At 35.1% G+C, this 18,123-nt stretch overlaps 2 protein-coding genes across 2 annotated transcripts; both read left to right on the forward strand.

The window, feature by feature from the left end:
- Positions 1-1,226: 1,226 nt before the first annotated feature.
- LOC110705539 lies at positions 1,227-10,311 on the forward strand. Its single transcript, XM_021883429.1, has 10 exons — positions 1,227-1,552; positions 5,080-5,135; positions 5,218-5,295; positions 5,454-5,566; positions 5,653-5,718; positions 7,142-7,243; positions 7,344-7,905; positions 8,807-9,012; positions 9,363-9,526; positions 9,681-10,311. Exons 1-10 carry the CDS (start codon positions 1,425-1,427, stop codon positions 9,814-9,816), a joined length of 1,611 nt encoding a protein of 536 aa, XP_021739121.1. The 5' UTR covers positions 1,227-1,424; the 3' UTR covers positions 9,817-10,311.
- Positions 10,312-11,864: 1,553 nt separating this feature from the next.
- On the forward strand, positions 11,865-17,854 carry LOC110705538 (NADP-dependent malic enzyme). Its single transcript, XM_021883428.1, has 19 exons — positions 11,865-12,049; positions 12,350-12,543; positions 13,226-13,346; positions 13,438-13,512; positions 13,912-14,063; positions 14,182-14,287; positions 14,410-14,475; positions 14,632-14,799; positions 14,889-14,972; positions 15,056-15,154; positions 15,468-15,515; positions 15,636-15,689; positions 15,809-15,907; positions 16,006-16,095; positions 16,389-16,466; positions 16,579-16,653; positions 16,735-16,825; positions 17,293-17,421; positions 17,508-17,854. Exons 1-19 carry the CDS (start codon positions 12,014-12,016, stop codon positions 17,594-17,596), a joined length of 1,854 nt encoding a protein of 617 aa, XP_021739120.1. The 5' UTR covers positions 11,865-12,013; the 3' UTR covers positions 17,597-17,854.
- Positions 17,855-18,123: the final 269 nt, after the last annotated feature.

Genomic DNA, 18,123 nt, shown 5'->3' on the forward strand with positions numbered 1-18,123 from the left:
AGTCGTATAGGGAGGGTATTGAGTTAGACTCGATAAAATTGACTTAATTTACATGAAAAGTTAAATGCTATTGTCTTGTTTATAGGTTTTGAATAATAAGCACAGGACATATAGACTTAAATTTGGGTAAAAGGTCATAAACTCACCTTATTTTTCCGTTTTCACTTATCTAACAAAATCTCAATTCATTTTAGTTGTTAATTAAATTTGTATAATCATTATTATAATATATATATATGTATTGTATGTTATCTGAATTTATTTCACTCAAAATAAGAAGTGAGCCAAACATGACCTAAAGTTCTAAACTTTTTTTTACTGTATTTTTAATTTTCTTACAAAGCCACCATAAGGTCCACAACTACTCTATATGTCCTCATCAAATCTTCTAATACTCCAATGGTAAGTCTTGAAACATTAGTAAACCCTCAAAAGCACAAGAGAATACTTCATAGAATTTAAATAAAGTCGGGAAAACATCTAAGTTTTTAGATAAATAAATCAATTTGTTTTGAGCAAATTATGTTCTTTATTAATAAATTATATGAACTCGAGAAAAAAAAATAAAAAATTAGATGAGTAGATAGTGCAAATACAGGACTTGAATTTCTCTAAATTAAAGCTTAATTTTTTATTTTTTTTTTTTTTTTTTTTTTTTTTGTCATTCAATATATCTTGATCTTTTTAAAATAAAACAAGAAATGTGATATGATTTTAGTGGTAAGACATTTAGTGTGGAATGAAGACTACAATTATATGTGCTCTTATGGAGTTAAGGTAGCATGCTCCACATTGTGAATTCATCACCCATGGTGCAGAAAAATTCACAACATAGATTAAACTCTATGTAGAATGGATCTCTTGAAAAAGTAAAACAATGTGAATCTCAACCATCTCTAGATTTGTTCTCCTATTTATCTAATAAAATCCTTAAATCAAATCAAGTCTAGCACAAAAAGGAAAAAAAATTTCTCAAAGATGGGTTAATACACCCAACTCGGTAACTTACGGAGGTTCATACAACCTAGCTCCCTCGGCATATATCTCTCGTATTATACACTATCTTTTGACGCACAAAGCTTAATATATGAAGACAAATGCACTTATGCACATCATAAACAGTGCTCACCCGAGTACATAGTGAACCCGCCACTAGTGCCCCACCTCAAGTATTTAGTTGTTACACCAAAAGTAGCAAAAGGAGGGAGAGGTATTGAACCCTTATTAGATCAAATAAATTACCGAGTACATTTGTCGAAAGCAAAATAAAGGTGAACGACGTATCTGGAAAATTACAAAATCTGGGTTTCTTCAGGATTTTATCATTTCTTCAATAAATAAATAAAGAAATACTCTTACAACATAAATAACTCTTCCTCACTCCCAAATTAATCACAAATTCAAGCTCTAAAACCCTAATTTCAATGGACGAAAACAGCATTTTGGAGAGAGAAAGGTACCAAATTGAGCAAATCCGGGAGCTCGATGATGAAGAATTGCAGATTGAAGAAGTCGAAGGTTTACCCGAGGACTCCGATGATGATCATGCTATGTAATTTTTCGATTTTCAATTTGATAAATTTTTTCGCTGCTACTCAATTTGATTTCTTTATTTGTTTTGTTTTAATGTTTAAATTGGTGTTTTGCCCTTGATTTTGATCATTTCACCTTTGTTTAATTGCTGATTTTTGTGGCTTTTAGGGTTTCTATATGGTTTTTGTGCTCAATTAGTTTAGTTGTCGAATGTCTGGAAAACTAGCTAAACTTATAGGGATTTATGAATGCCAGTTAGCTGAATAATCCACATTTCAATAGGACATGACAATGCTGAGCAGTATATGTTTGTCGAGTTATTGGTGAAACCTGTTTGCGTAATAATGTTAAAACTCTTAACAGATTAATGAAAGTAGTTACTAGTTAGTATGCAACTTAAGGAGAATGAAACTGGGTTTTTAGTTTTCAATGAGTGTGGACATGGAACTGATGAATGATGTAATATGGTATATTGTGTTTAGTTGTATCGTGAAACTCGCCTAAAATATTCTAGTTAAGAGAATATATGTTATAAAGGAGAGTAGTGAATTTAATAAGCTAGAGAAGTAGAGAGTGAGGATTTGGGGGATGAGGAGCTTAATTAGGGAGTGGGTCAAACTTAAGAGCAAATTGGTGGAATTGATGAATAATAACGGTTAAGTTTGAGAGAATATTTTGTTTAGTGGGATGAGGATGTGACATTGTTTATGAGTTCCTCTTTAAAATAATCTATGGTAGAAAGCTGTGAAATGATATCAATTTGTAAGTGAGGATGATAAGGTCGCTAAAGATAATCATGTTTTTTTCTGATGTGATTCCCACTTTCAATAAGACCTTTTCTTATAGAGGATATTTGATTCTCTTATGTTCAAAGGTTTGGGATGACACCCTATCTTTTAAAAACAAATATACAATTTAATGAAGATGATCAGGACTGGATTTGGAAACACGTTGGTTAAGAAGGTGGTGTTTTCTTTTGTAGCCACTAGCTATGAAATATTTGGTGACAATTACAAACTATTCTCTTATATTGGTTTCCTAGAATATATGAGAAATAGATGGTTATTACGATTAGATATGCATTTCAGAACCCATTTTTTGTAAGGTAGGTCACTCTTGAGGTAAAGCCGTTAATGAATCAGTCCGTTTAATTTCTTTGCCGCACTATTAGGAAAGTTCCCCCTCAATACTATTCCCTTTGTAGTGAAGCTCTATTTTCCTAATTTTTTAGTGTGGCAGAGGCCAGAGGATGCTAAGGGATGAGGTAGAATAGTGCCCATTTTATTTTAGATCTCAATAAAGTCTAAGCTAGTAAATTGGAAACATTTAAACAAGATTTTGAAGACATTAGGGATTGGGCTCAAGTTTCTCTATTTTGCAGTGGGAAACCTAGAAGTAGTTTGCTATGAAAAGGTGATCCTCTGTGTTTTACTATTTTACCTTGGTTGTGGTTTGCTTGATACAATCATCTCCGTTGTGGAGGAGCATTGTAGCATCGTGGTAATAGATAGACTATGAGGAGCTCAAGGTTATTCATTTAGACAAGCGCTTACTTCTTAGGCAACTGTCATGAACAAATGATAATTATCTTTGAGATTGTTTATTGTCTATGATTTGTTAAACACAATGGTCTACACCCAAGCTAGTGATCACACTATGTAATGGAGCCTATGCTGTAAAATGGCAGGTCACATATAAGGATAGGGACTAGGATCATTGCTTGGTTTGAGAAGATCAAAGTGACTGATGCTGAAAGGTTAATGTCAAAGTGAAAGCGTTAGCAAGCAATCCAAGCATAGCTGCATCCCAACAAAGACCACCCTTTGACAAATTGGATCTTAGTTGAAATATGATTGTTTCTTACATCCTTGCTTGTTTTGTTCCATACTCTATTGAGTAAGTAAACTACCTTTAGGTCTAGTAAATAGAGGCATCAGTCGATCTTGAACCACCCATGAGATAGGCATGCCTGTGCCTAAAGGTGAAAAAGAAAGATAAGTTTTTGATTTATCAGGAAATTGATGGTTCTCTTGCCAATGAAGAGTTCCTCAGAATTGGAGTCTCCAGTGTCTCTCAAATGTTGAGATTTTTTACTCGACTAGTACGGAAGGGAAAGGATGATGCAAGTGACTGCACCTATAAATTTTCCCCATAATTAACTCAGAATCCTAAAGCTTCTGAATGTGTTTTAACCTACTAATATACCTTATAAAGATCCAGACTATATAATCAGCTAGCCTAGTATCAAGAAAAAAAAAAAAAAAAAAAAAGACTAGCACTTTGTAGGTCAACGTTTACATCACACTTTCATATTCGGTAGTTTCCCTTACCTATTTGGTTTTCTGATTTTACATCTTCTTATTATGTACTTAGGGAACCCATTAGGTGCAAATATGTTTTGAAATTTTCAAAATTTGATGTTTAAAAAGTGAAATCACCATTACTTACTGCCACCACTAGTGGGTGGGAGTATAGGCGGATCTAGTGAGAGGTTTGGGTGACACTCTCCCCACCGTTTTTAATAATTTGTTACTTATAAAAAAAATAATAGAAGATAAAATGAGGCATTCATTAAATTGGGAATTAGTTAGTGCCCCACCAATTTAATGATCCTAGATCCCCCTCATAATGATCCTAGATCCGCCTCATGTAAGATCATCTAAAATGTGGGCCATTTGCAACCTTCTATACTTTAAAAATCCAACTCAACTCCTGGGTTTATTTGACTCGCGAGCTGGCCTTAAGTATTCCAATTGATTCTGGTCTAAGTCAATTCCCAAATTGCGTGAGAGGCACCCTAAGCAAGCGTTATCTCCATATCTTTGGTTCAAGTGGCAAAATCCTAGATCTTTCAACTCAAAGAGAAATATGCTAAATTAAGAACCTTATAATTGAGCCTTTGTTTGGTTGGGATTTGCAAACTGAGTGGAGTGCTTTTTTGCTGTCAAATATGGTGAGTTTCTCCTTCACCCACCTTTTCTTTTATGCTGCAGTTTTGATGTGGCTTGATGGTTGTTTATACAGTCTTCCGAAAGCCCTGTTCTTTCTTATATCCTTCCCTTCCTTCTCTTTCTTTCCCTTGGGGCAGATGTGGTATGCTGGCCTTGCTTTGTGAGGGAGTTGAAAAAATATCAAGCAGTTGCACTTACAAAGAGTGACCGTTGATATCTATTACTGTTTGATGCAATTTATTTTCCCATACTTCTATGCAGACTGAAATCTTTATTCTTCTACACCTGAGGTTGCGTGAAAATAACAGTACTTGCAAATTCATATACTAGTATTTTATTATTTGGCCTTGATGTGTGTTGGTATGCTGGCCTTGCTGCGTGAGAGGGAATTATTGATGGCTGAAAGTCAGAAATGATGACTATCATAGTCCATCCAGTATGAAAAATCAGAAAAGGATTCAATATGTTCTGTACTTGCGTAGCTTATAAAGCTACGAAATATGACTTCTTTTATTTTTAATTCTTAGCCTCTTAAGTCTCTAACTCCTTGTTTTGAATGTTCTTTCTCTTACTCCAGTGTTTATGCTCATGGCAGGTTGGGTGAATTTACATTTGACACTTGTCTGGCGTCATTGCATACCTATTTGGGCGGTAGGCATAAGTAGCATTTACACCCTTATATAAGTTCTTGTTTATGTGAAATAAAATTGTCTGATTGTGCATACTGTTGCAGAGGTGGAAGACACTCATCACAGGACAGCTTTTGTTGATACTGGCGCCATTTTGACTCTCCCTCTTTTTTATCTTGAAGGTTTTTGTATCAATTATTCTTTAATTAAGTCCCAATTTGGCAATATATCTCAATTGAAGTCTTGCTTAATCTTTCTAAATCTCTTAATGTTTTATTTTGATTTTTGATACAAGGTGAATTGATTTCCCCCCCCCCCCTCTTAAACATATGTTGTCCAGGTGTAGTACTGTTCCCAGAGGCAACTCTTCCTTTAAGAATCATACAGCCGAATTTTATAGTAGCTGTAGAAAGAGCAATGGGTCAGATTGACTCCCCTTATACCATAGGTGTGGTACGTAAACTACTTGCCATGCATCTTTGTCAGGAATTTTATCCTTAATTTAAGATTTTTTGAGCAATTTATGCTATATTGCTCAGGTTCGTGTTTTTAGAGACCTTGATTTTGGAAGGTTAAGGTTTTCAGCTGTTGGGACTACTGCAGAGGTATTATTTCTAATTTTACAGAGCTGCTTATATCATGAATATTGTCATGACTGAATAGCTGAATAAGATATTAGTCTTTAATTTACATATGAAACTGACTACAATTATGCTCACTGATTTTTTAACGAATGTGCAGATTTACGTTTTTAGCACTTCATTTATTAGTTTAAGCTTCTTCTTCTTCATTGCGAAATAGATGCGTTACTACTTATTCAAAGGTTTCAAACTAGTGCTCCCCTTCCTTTATTCTTGGCTTTACTACCCCATGTGTTTACACATAACAAACTTTGTGAAAATGCTTCTTCTTGTTTTGCTCCTAAATAATGGGGCACTTTTGATTTCAGATTATTTTGAAGATATATACTTAAAAATACTATCTTTTGCCATTTAAATTTATTGCATCTTCACCAAATCACCATTCCATGGTTGTATTTTTATTGAAGTTCTTATACATGTATAAATGTAATATTAAAGGTAATATGGGAAATTGAGAATGTTCAAAATTTAATTCACGCAATCTTGAAGCGGCCTTTAATATTGAAATGAACTAAATTGAAATTGTGGCCTTTATTATCCTTGTTTTATAAAGGATTTTTCTCCTTCTACCCTCTTTTACCCCACTTGTTTGACTCATTAAATCCATACTCACTTGCAATCACATATTCTCCTTGTTTCCTTGGCAAGTGTTGCTATAGGAAGTGGGAAAATTATGAAACGGAGGGAGTAATTGGCTAGTTAAATCCTCTAAGATAACTTAAATTGTGTGCTGGTGTCTGATCAGTGATGAGAAAACTTATAATAATATGGATGTGGATTGTTTCATATTTAGTTTGGGAAATTTCATATTGAATCATTTTAGTGTTAAAAATAACTAAATTTGTGTTGGAATTAAACACTTTTCCTTTAGTATGTTATATATTGACATTCACTTCAAGTTAGCCAAGGAGAAAGTTGTCATATGGTTCATAATATTTCAACAATAATCAGAACAAAAAGTTTGTAAGCCTGAACCTGAATGCAGTTATTTGCTGTTAAACTTTTCCCAAATTGTGATAAACTTGAGCTGATCTGTATGTGGGTGATAGTTTCTTTATCTATTTAGCTCAAGTTCTTACAACTAGTATCTATTTCTTATTTTACTATGTCAAAAGATTATATGTGTGAGTAGACTGTTATTTTTTGAGTTTATTCTCACTTGCAAAATATACCTACATGCTATAACCCTTGTGGCTCCATTACACTCCTATGAGAGGTTTTGGCCAGACATGTGATATGGCTAGATATGTGACAGTGGTCATCAGTTGGAGAAGCCATGCTCAGTATAAAAATAAATAAAAATAAAATAGGGTACATCTAGTACCCTATGTGTAGCCTACATTGATCATAAATTACTTAATTCTAAATCCTGTTACCACTGATTCAGATTCGACAATATCGTCGTTTGGAGGATGGATCCGTCAACGTAGTTACTCGTGGAAAGCAGCGTTTCCATGTTAGACGCCATTGGATCGATACTGATGGAGCTGTAAGAACAAATCTAATGTTGTATTACTATAATGCCACTACTGTCATGCTATTAAACTCGCTTTGAGGGGTTAATTTGACAAATAAATTTGTGTCTTTAGCCTTGTGGAGAGATTGAGGTCATTGAAGAAGACTTGCCTTTGAGGACCCCACGTGATGCATTTGGAACCTTACCGCCATTGAGGAACCTTAGTAGCCCGAGCTTTTCTGATGCTACAAAATCTCATAATCAGGCTAAGAGACATAGAGATGCAGTTGAAAGCAATTGCTCTGATGCAGAGTCGGAGGAAAGTTATCTGAATGAGCTTTCAATTTCAGAGATGAGATTGCATCAAAATGCTGTTGAGTCGTGTTGTGCATATGATACGATTGACGAGTCAACAAGCAGTGATGATGATAAATATGTTTGTGAATCAGAGCTTCACTCTGGACAATCTAAATCAAGTGATGGTTCATCACAATCAAAGTGTCGAAGGAGAATAGATGCTACCTCAGGAGTTTCAAACAAAGGTGAAATTAACCAATCACCTCAGAAAGGAGTTGCATGGGGGAAGAGAGGAATGTCTGCCAATTTGAATCAGTTCCGTGCAGTTCCCAGAGCATTTTTGCCATACTGGGTTTACCAGATGTACGACTCTTTCACTCTTGCTCAAAAGGCAGCAGGTACTCTCTCTCTCTCTCTCTCAAAAACCTGATGCCTGTAAAGGCTGTAATCTGCAAAAAGTTCCTGTAAATTACTGTCTTTGTCCATATATTTGGTGGCACTCCCTCTCCTTCAATTAAAATCTCAAAAATCCTGATATCTGTAATCTACAAAAAGTTTCTGCACATTTCTGTCCTAGATCAGATATTTGGTGAATGAATAGCCTTGGCTGTGCGTTGATATTGTTTCATAGTGAAAGATGGTTATGTAATGCATTTTACTGTAGTTCTTCAGTGTATCTCTTGTTGACACTGTGAGGGCTGTCATGCTCTGCAGGTATAGCAAAGTATATACGAAAATTTGTTTTTCTAGCTGTTGTAATTTGTGAAAGCTTTTTTACAACTGCAAGTCTTATTATAAGATTGTGGGTGATGAATTTTGTGTATTGAGCTTCAATTTCTATAACTATAAGGTGGTATTGGAATGTGTGGAAATTTAGGGAGAACTAGTACCCAATATAAATAAAGCTTAAAGTAGCAAGGGAATGAATTTCCATTCCCAATTTTATTTTCCTGAAGGTCTGATCCTTGTGCTGGCATTCTCAATATGATTACCCAATGTCAAATGGTTCCTCACTCATGTGAAATATTTTCTATGATACTGTGGCAGACTTTTAGGCTGAGTCAACTACAAGTTTCATTCCCACTAAAGTAAAAGGTTCATAAATGCATCCTTGTGTAATAGTGCTAGCTTCTATGACTTAACACTGCTCTTATGGAAGTATAATGAGGGCCATTCGTTCTGAAATTTTAGTTTTGACTTTTGAGACTTAGCGTTTTGATGTGAAGGTGAGGAAATCTAGTAGGTTATGTTGAAGGTGCATTGCAGTTTCTTACAAGGGTGCTTCCGTTTGTTTTGCAGATATGTGGAAGCAGGTTGTTGGAGCGCCTAGTATGGATGGGTTTGTTAGAAAGCCTGATATCTTGTCATTTTACATTGCCAGTAAAATTCCTATATCCGAGTCTACAAGACAGGAGCTGCTAGAAATTAATGGAGTCTCCTATAGATTACGTCGAGAAATTGAACTTCTTGAAGGTTTTGATCGTGTAAGGTGTAAAAACTGTCAGGTATTATTGAATTACTAAAATTTCCAGCCTTTTTTTTTCTTGTCAACCTTTTTCGTCTTTTAGTTGAAGGAAAAAGGAAGGACTGAGGGTAGGGAGCTGTGTCCTTAGGCCTTAGCTAATAGTTTGTTATGAGACTGGCACTGGGTACCTAAAGTTCTTGATTCAGATAATAAGAACCTCCACCGTCATTATCGATTTTACCCATTACTACAGAAACTAAAATGCAGCTATACCATGCACGTTGCTTTTGATGTTTCTTACTTATTGTGCTAAAAGATGTATTTGTCATGATGAGTAAATTGCGTAATATCTTGACTAATATGATTCTGGCTCTTCTTGCCTTGTTACAGACTGTAATTGCCAGGCGAAGTGATATGCTGGTGATGTCTAATGAAGGCCCTCTTGGTGCATATGTTAACCCGAATGGCTTTGTGCATGAGATAATGACTCTTTACAAAGCCAATGGTTTGGCGCTGATTGGCCGACCAAGAGAAGAATACAGCTGGTTTCCAGGGTATGCTATTCATTGTTAGTACTTCTGCCAAATTATATGTTTCGGTTTGTATGCTATTATGCTTGAGAGGTACCATAGGAGTGAAGTGGAAGTAATATCCTTTAGCATTAATTATACTACGTATATAAGCTCTTTGTTCATGTATGTTTTACAGATATAAATGGACCATTGCCAACTGTGCTACATGTGAGAGTCACATGGGTTGGCTCTTTACTGCCACAAACAAGAAGTTGAAGCCAAAAACTTTCTGGGGAGTTCGGAGTTCTCAGGTTGCAGATGACATGCGATAAGAGTGTAATTGCTTCTTGAATCTGTTATATGTACTTGTACTTGTATTTGCTCCCATGCCATAGTCTTGTTTGGGAGAATAGGTGTCTATTCGAACAAATGAGACTAAGCTATCGATAGATTTTCCTGTGTAGGACAGGCATCTAGAAGTACATATGAGATTGTATAGACTACAGTCTATAGAGTAGCTCTTTCTTGTAGCTTTGTTTGCTGTGTATGTTGCTTGTAAGAACTCAAACGATATATCATGTGCACAAGTTGGTTTCATTAATGCTGAATGAACTACAGCAAAGAAACCTTGGAGGACGGTGTGATGACTTTTGGAGAAGCTGTCCTAGAATCAGAGATTATTAGGGATTGCTGAAGTGTTTTTTTTCGCCTGTATGGATGGTCATAAAGATGAGTAAAACCGGATCTTTATATAGCTTTCGTATAACCAGAAATATTTACTGGGTAATTGAATAAAATTCAATACCAGAATTCTTTTTGCAGATTAAGAGTACTTGAATAGTTGCAATCTTTTTGTAAGTTTGTCTTCGCTTTCTTTCAATCATTTATGGCTTTAAATATTTAAGTTGCTATTTTGAAAAGATATGCTGAGACACATTGTATGATCTTGAAAGCTCGAAGGAAGTACTTGTATAACTTTAGTCTGACTCTTTTTTGTGCGAATGATGGGATGCAAGTAATTGGCAATGTGGCTAATCAACTCCTCGACTTTCGATCGTACTGTAATTGTTTAACAGGCTGCTGCAGCGTGCAAGAGAAATCAAGGGCAGTAATAGCGGAAAACAAGCATCGTCCTTGGCTCCTTGCTGCCTTGCTGGTAGTACGGTGCGATCCACGGGCGGCTCGAGGGAATTGAGTTCCTCGTGCCTTTCGTATTCAATATCTTTTCATGTCCTCGTTTTCATTCACAAGATTAGTTTATTACTCGTAATGTATTTTGATGTAATAAAAAAATATTCCATCATTCAGATTTTTTTTTTCATTATACTTTTGGAAATTTTGCTTCAAAATTACCCTTAATTATGATGTCTAGACTCTAGCCCATCATGTTGCTAGATGGGATACTAGAGGTTTTAATAAATTTGTTTCCCTTGGTCCTTTTCCCCAAAGCTTGATTACTGTAGTCTGTAGCGGAAATTAACCTCCTTTAATAATTTTCGCAGTTTGGTTTCTAAAAAAAAAATAATAAATAAAATAGTACTCCATAGTACAATTTTTGTTAACAAAACTTCTTAATGTCTCGATTAGTACTCCCTACTCCATATTTAATTAACTCTATTAATTGTCTAAAATGTTGATAAACATCTATTCATTAAATTCCTTCAATATCGATTAGTACTCCCTACTCGTATTTAATTTGTTTATTTATTTATTTTTAAGAACACTCCGTATTTAATTAACTATATTAATTGTCTAAAATGTTGATCAACCCCTAGGGTTTTAACCCCAACCTCACCCGTTAACAACACCTTGCATTAATTTACACTAATCAATGTAATAGGAAGTTTTTTTTTTTTTTTACGGAAATCGTTAGGAAGTATTTGCAAGAAAATGGAATGACATCAGGATATAATTTAATAGTATATAGACGAGTAAATGTATTAGTCATGTATTATATCCAAATGCAAGGTTGTTATATTCCCATATCTTTTAAAATTATTGACATATATTTATGATAGTCAGATTGAATATACAAAAGTATAGTCGCAAACATAAGATAAACTCATTTCATAAAAATTATATCACATCAATCTAACAAATGCATATCATCAAAGTGGGTCAAATGAATTGGTAAATCTAGATTTAATTAACTAGTAAAGTCCAATTCAACATACAAAATTAATTTAAGTAACATTAGCGCTATGATTCTAACATTTATATTGTAATTTGATTCTTTTCTCATTTGAGTAATATTTTTACAAATATAGCATCTAAATTTAGACATAATGTATGAACATATTTGAATTCCACAAATTCTACATTTGTAGACTTCTAGTATGAGCATACCATTTTATAATTAAAAGTGCAGTCCAGTCATGGTTCACCAACAACATACGCGTATTTCTCACAAAAACTTTTCTCTCTCTTTTGACCTTCCAATAAAAGAAAGTTGACTTTACTCAGTAAACACCTTCCTCTTGCATCACCCAAATCAAATTCCTCTACTAATTACCCAAAAATACTGTAATAATGATGTCACTCAATAGAAACAGACCACATTTCTTGGTAATTCTCATTTACTTTTACAATTATTTAATCAAATTTATTAAGCCACGTTTTAGCTTTATCTTTATTCCAAATCTTAGTCCTAAGACAAATCAAACCCTTTTTTTTTTTTTTTTTTTTTTTTTTTTTTTTTTTTTTTGTAAAATAAAAAATTCTAATTCTACCCTTGTTCACATTTCTAAATTTGCTTATAAAAATAACCCACGTTTTCTGCAGCAAAAGGAACCATTTGTATCTTTCTGGGTTTCATTGATTTTCTGGGTTTGTTAGTTTTTGTGCCATTTTTTGTTTTTGTTGCAGAGATTATTGGTCAATTTGAAGGTCAAAGGAGAGAGAGAGAAAAAGGTTATTAGAGGAATTATGAGTACTGGTAATGCACTGGATGAGATGACTCAAGGATCCAACGGTGTTGGTGGGGGTGTTAAGGATGTGTATGGTGAGGATTCTGCCACCGAGGCTCAACATATCACTCCTTGGACAGTATCTGTTGCCAGGTGATTGTTACATTTATGTTATGTTACATAGACGGGTTTTGATCTCGGGTCTTGAGTACTGTTGATTTTATTGTTTCTAGTAATTTTGTCATGGTACTATGGTAGTAAATGTTGCTAGGTGATTGTTACATTTATTGTCCTTTCTTGTTTGTTTTATTGTATGTTATGTAGATGGGTTTTGATCTCGGGTTTTGAGTATTGTTGATGTTTTTGTTTCTAGCTATGTAGTCATGGTTGTATTTTGATCTTTTACGTATTGGTTTAAATGCATCATAATATGGGTTTTCTTTCTTGTAAAATGGTTAAACTCGAAGTAACTACTGAAAAAAAATATGTGTACTAGTATATGAAATGGGTTTTTTGCATTGTTGTGTTCATGTTATGTCTGATTGTAAGATCAAAAAAGGAAATTATGGATTAGTCATAATATATTATGAAGAATTTTCTTGATTATAAAGAAATAGAGGTTGAGGAATTATTTCCTGAATTTAAAGATTTATGGATTAACTAGTTCTTGGAGGTTCTTTAAGTCAAGACTTCTGCATTATACCTGTATTAGATTGAATAATGTAATAGGAATTTTCCTAAGGCATGTGTTGGAACTCTTTGGATGTTTTCGATTGCGAAAAAGCCGAAAAGATTAGTCATGATCATATATATTAATCAAGTACTGTTATTGCAGTGGGTATACATTGCTGAGGGATCCCCACCACAACAAAGGGCTTGCTTTTACAGAGAAAGAAAGAGATGCTCACTACTTGCGTGGTTTATTACCACCTGCATGCCTGTCTCAGGAGCTTCAGGTTAAATCACTGAACCTTGTTTGGATGTCAAATTTGTTTAAGCTTTTTTTCGCTTTAGAGTAGTTCTTAATCGCGCTTTTTTGAACATCAGGCGAAGAAGTTTTTGGCAACCCTTAGACAGTATGAAGCTCCTTTGCAGAAATACATTGCTATGATGGATCTTCAGGTATATCTATGTTTGACAATTACAAAATTTGTTACTGTTTGCCGCTATTTTGTCAGTTCAGGTTATTTTTACACGTACTGCTTCTACTTAAGATTAGTATAAGCCAATAATCTGATGTGAATTTGAGAATTATATGTGTACTTTCTGGAGCTGGGGAGCTACAATTGTAATGATCATGGCTTACAGGACAGTATATGTTGTACCATTTGGAGTTTTGAACTACTGACAGACCTCACAGCCACTAATTTCATAAATCATAAGTGATTAAATTTGATGAAAATCATATAATATACTATAATAATTTCAAAAGTTATATTGAATAGGCATCAGTTGGCAAAATGCTATAGTGAGATGTACGTGTTGCATGATACTGATCTGCAGATGCTGTATTTTTTACAGGAGAGGAATGAGAAATTGTTTTATAAGCTTCTTATTGACCATGTTGAAGAATTGTTACCACTTGTGTACACTCCAACTGTTGGCGAGGCTTGCCAAAAGTATGGAAGTATCTTTAGACGCCCTCAAGGTCTTTTCATCAGTTTGAAGGATAAGTATGTTTTCTGGAACATTCTCGTCAATTTCCTTTATTGCTTTTTTGGATAGAAAATGAATGCTCGGTTTGTATCCATGTTTTCAGAAGTTGGAATTTGATGTCCTTTTGTGTTTCAGGGGAAAAATTCTTGAGATTTTGAAGAACTGGCCTGAAAAGAATATTCAAGTTCTCGTGGTTACAGATGGTGAGCGTATCCTTGGACTAGGAGACCTTGGTTGCCAGGTATGGAGCATGTTTAGTCTGCTTCCTTGTTAAGTCTCTGACATTCCTTTTTAACTTCCCTCCACTCTACCTTGATTTCTCTGTTAGACTCATGATTGATAAGACAAACTTTCTTTGTTTAGGGAATGGGCATACCTGTTGGAAAACTTTCCTTGTACACAGCACTTGGTGGAGTTCGCCCTTCAGCAGTAAGCAATTGAAAAGTTCTTGTATTGTAATCACTTTATGTTTTCTTAATGTGAAGCATGTAATCTGCATTGACTATTAGTTCATCTGGATACATAAAGGCATACTATTATGTCCAAGATCTAACTATATGTTTTTGTTATCTTCTTCCTTTGCAGTGCTTGCCTATAACCCTTGATGTTGGCACAAATAATGAGAAGCTATTGAACGACGAATTTTACATTGGTCTGAAGCAAAATAGGGCTACAGGGAAGGAATATGCTGAGTTTGTTCAGGAATTTATGTCTGCAGTTAAGCAGAACTATGGCGAGAAAATCCTCGTACAGGTCAGTCACAAGTTGTGAGCCTCAAAGTACAATAAACATTTTTTTCCCAAGAAAACTAAACCTCTATTGTTATTATGACATTCATGCAGTTTGAAGATTTTGCCAACCATAATGCCTTTGAACTGCTGGAGAAATACCGCAAAACTCACCTTGTCTTCAATGACGACATACAGGTGATGAAAGTTCTTGTGCCTTAACATCGTGTAATATCTTTTAGAAGTTTCAACTAATGTAAAACCCCTTGTTTTGGGTGCAGGGTACTGCCTCTGTGGTTCTCGCTGGGCTCATTGCCTCTTTGAAGCCACTGGGAGGAAACTTGGCTGACCATACATTCTTATTTTTGGGCGCTGGAGAAGTGAGCATTTAACAATCTTACTATGAGTAATTTATTATGTGTAGTAATATTTGTTTTCTTAAAAGTGCTTCCCTGCAAAAAAAACAGAATAAAAGCTTGATTCAATATCAGTATACTTTCCTGTATTATGTCACTTCTACAAATTACTTCCAATTATGCTGGTTGTGCTACTGCTGCTCTCTTGGCTTTTACACCCTCCCCTCCACCCCTTGGGTCAACTGGATTCATGTTCATCCCCTTCTGATTTGGGATAGTTCCTTAACTTATTATGTCTGTTCTGCTATCTAACACGTGAAACTTTTGTTATCTGAAGGCTGGAACAGGTATTGCTGAGCTTATAGCTCGTGAGATGTCAAACAAGGTATCAAACTGGTCCTAGTTTGTTCATTGTTTTTTCTGGAAATTCATTACAACTATGCTCTCTTCTTTACTCCCCTTCTTATATTACGTCTTACTATTTTTCTCCGTTGTCTTTGCACAGACAAATGCTCCTGTTGAAGAAATGAGAAAGAAGATATGGCTTGTAGACTCCAAGGTATTATCCACTGATCCTGATGCTTATTAAAATTTTACATAGAAGGCCGTTTCCTTATCATTCTTGCTTGACTTTTATTATCTCTTACTTACAATATTTATATATTATTTTGATGACAGGGACTTGTTGTTAGCTCTAGGAAGGAGTCGCTTCAATCTTTCAAACTGCCTTGGGCACATGAGGCTAAACCTGTTACAACTCTTTTAGAAGCAGTACAGGTGAACGAGAATGGGCTACTAATAAGGCAGTACATTATTAAGAGATTTTCTTCTGACTAAAGTTATATACTTACTTCTGTATCCTTTTTTTTTCTCAGGTAATCAAGCCCACTGTGTTGATAGGTACTTCTGGAAAGGGAAAGACATTTACTAAGGAGGTGGTTGAAGCCATGTCATCTATCAATTCGGTACAATCTCTTACTTTCATTTATGTTCCTGTTTCTTTTTTGTAGAGGTGACAAGCAACTTTAGACATTTTTGGTTTGGGGCCATATTTGTCCAATCATTCACTTAGTTTGGCTTTGGGTCAGATCATTTTCGGGTTTATAGTGGCATGAATTTTTGAGTCGGGTCAGGTTGAGACGGGTAAATTTCAGTCAGATCAAATTTGGGTCATGTAATTTCAAGTAATCTGGGACGGCGTGGTTTTGCTAGGACTAGTTGTAAGCTTAACATGGTGTGTTCATGTGGTTGTCTGCAGAAACCTCTCATCCTTGCTCTATCAAATCCTACATCACAATCAGAATGTACTGCTGAGGAGGCCTACACATGGAGCAAGGTAAATTACCGTTTTTGTTTGCCTATATAATTCTCAGTTCTCACCTTTAATTCTTTCTTTTCTACAAGACGAAACTGACATAAATTTGGCTTTGTTCTTTAAAATGATATAGGGCCAAGCAATATTTGCCAGTGGAAGCCCATTTGATCCAGTCGAATATGAAGGACATACTTTTGTTCCTGGCCAGGTCTAACCTGCATCCACTGCCCTTTTTTTAGGGACCCTCTCTATCTAGATTGATAGTTAACCTTTAATTGTCATGTTGCAGGCAAATAATGCTTACATATTCCCTGGTTTTGGTTTGGGTCTGATAATGTGCGGTGCAATTCGTGTTCATGATGACATGCTTTTGGCTGCCTGTAAGTGCCCCACTGACACTGTAAAAGTTTAAACTACAAATTTTTATTTCTTAATTTGTGATTGAGCCAAAGTCATATAGCCTCTGCAATTCTTCTTACAACTATTCTTCTAGAGCTGATCATGGACTGTTCCATGGTCCAAAAAATCAGGCCGGGCTGCATTTTGGCCAGGAAAGTACTGCTGAAAATTGATAAAATTGGGTAGGTTGGGCTGAAGTAGGTAACATACTCCCCAAGAAAAGTCCAATCAATTGGGCCAGCAGACATTTCCAGGAAGGAAAATTCTGTGAACACTGACTGAGTCGGACAGGGCCAGTTTTGATCTTCTTCCTATTTTGGAAGATATTTTCACTAGGCCTTTCAGAAATGTTTGTAAATAGCATATTGAAACCATTTTATCCTATGATTTTTGTTATCTTTCTCGACGAAGAATAAGTAAAAGTAACTCTTTATCAATCTGTATACAGCTGAGGCATTGGCTGCACAAGTTACAAAAGAGCACTTAGCAAAGGGACTTATCTATCCGCCATACAAAGACATTAGAAATATATCTGCTAATATTGCTGCCAAAGTAGCAGAGAAGGCTTATGAACTCGGTGAGCCATTACTTTTACTGTCTGATATATGAATAAATACTTGGATCTTCTTGCAATCCGCTGACTATCCATCTTATTTTGTGTAGGTTTGGCTAGTCGGCTTCCACAGCCAGAAAACCTGGTAAAATATGCTGAGAGCTGCATGTACAGTCCTAATTACAGAAATTACCGTTGAAGAATGAGAATTATGAATTTCCCTGCAGTTTTGGATCTTCCGTGACTTGGGCTTCTTAGTGTTATACTTTTGTAATCTTTACTTTCTACTTCAGCTTATTTTCTGCATACATTTCTTTCTTGAATGTCTGCAGATAACATATAGTGCTATGCATTGTTATACGAGTATTGTATCTACCGGATCTGCTATTAGTTTTTAATAAATCTAGCCAGTATAGTGAACTTGGAATTATCAATTAAATCATTATTTTGCTCAAAACTGTTTCCTGCTGCTGATTTTTTGCTTTTATCAATTTAGACTTTTTATCAAACCTCTTCGAATGCAAATCGTGAGAATCTGTTACCTTGGGTGTAAAAAGAATAAGATGGGGCAAGGGTGTATAATAATCATGCTCGTAAATTATACATAGAGACGGAATTAATTCTTGTTATATAAGGTGTATATCAGCCCCATAAAGCACACATAACAGCTAATATCCATATGTTTATTACTCATAATTTATTAGTAGAACTTTGTAATTTTTACGT

This window comes from Chenopodium quinoa, unplaced genomic scaffold (genome assembly GCF_001683475.1).
Source record: "Chenopodium quinoa cultivar QQ74 unplaced genomic scaffold, ASM168347v1, whole genome shotgun sequence".
Classification (NCBI taxonomy): domain Eukaryota; kingdom Viridiplantae; phylum Streptophyta; class Magnoliopsida; order Caryophyllales; family Amaranthaceae; genus Chenopodium; species Chenopodium quinoa.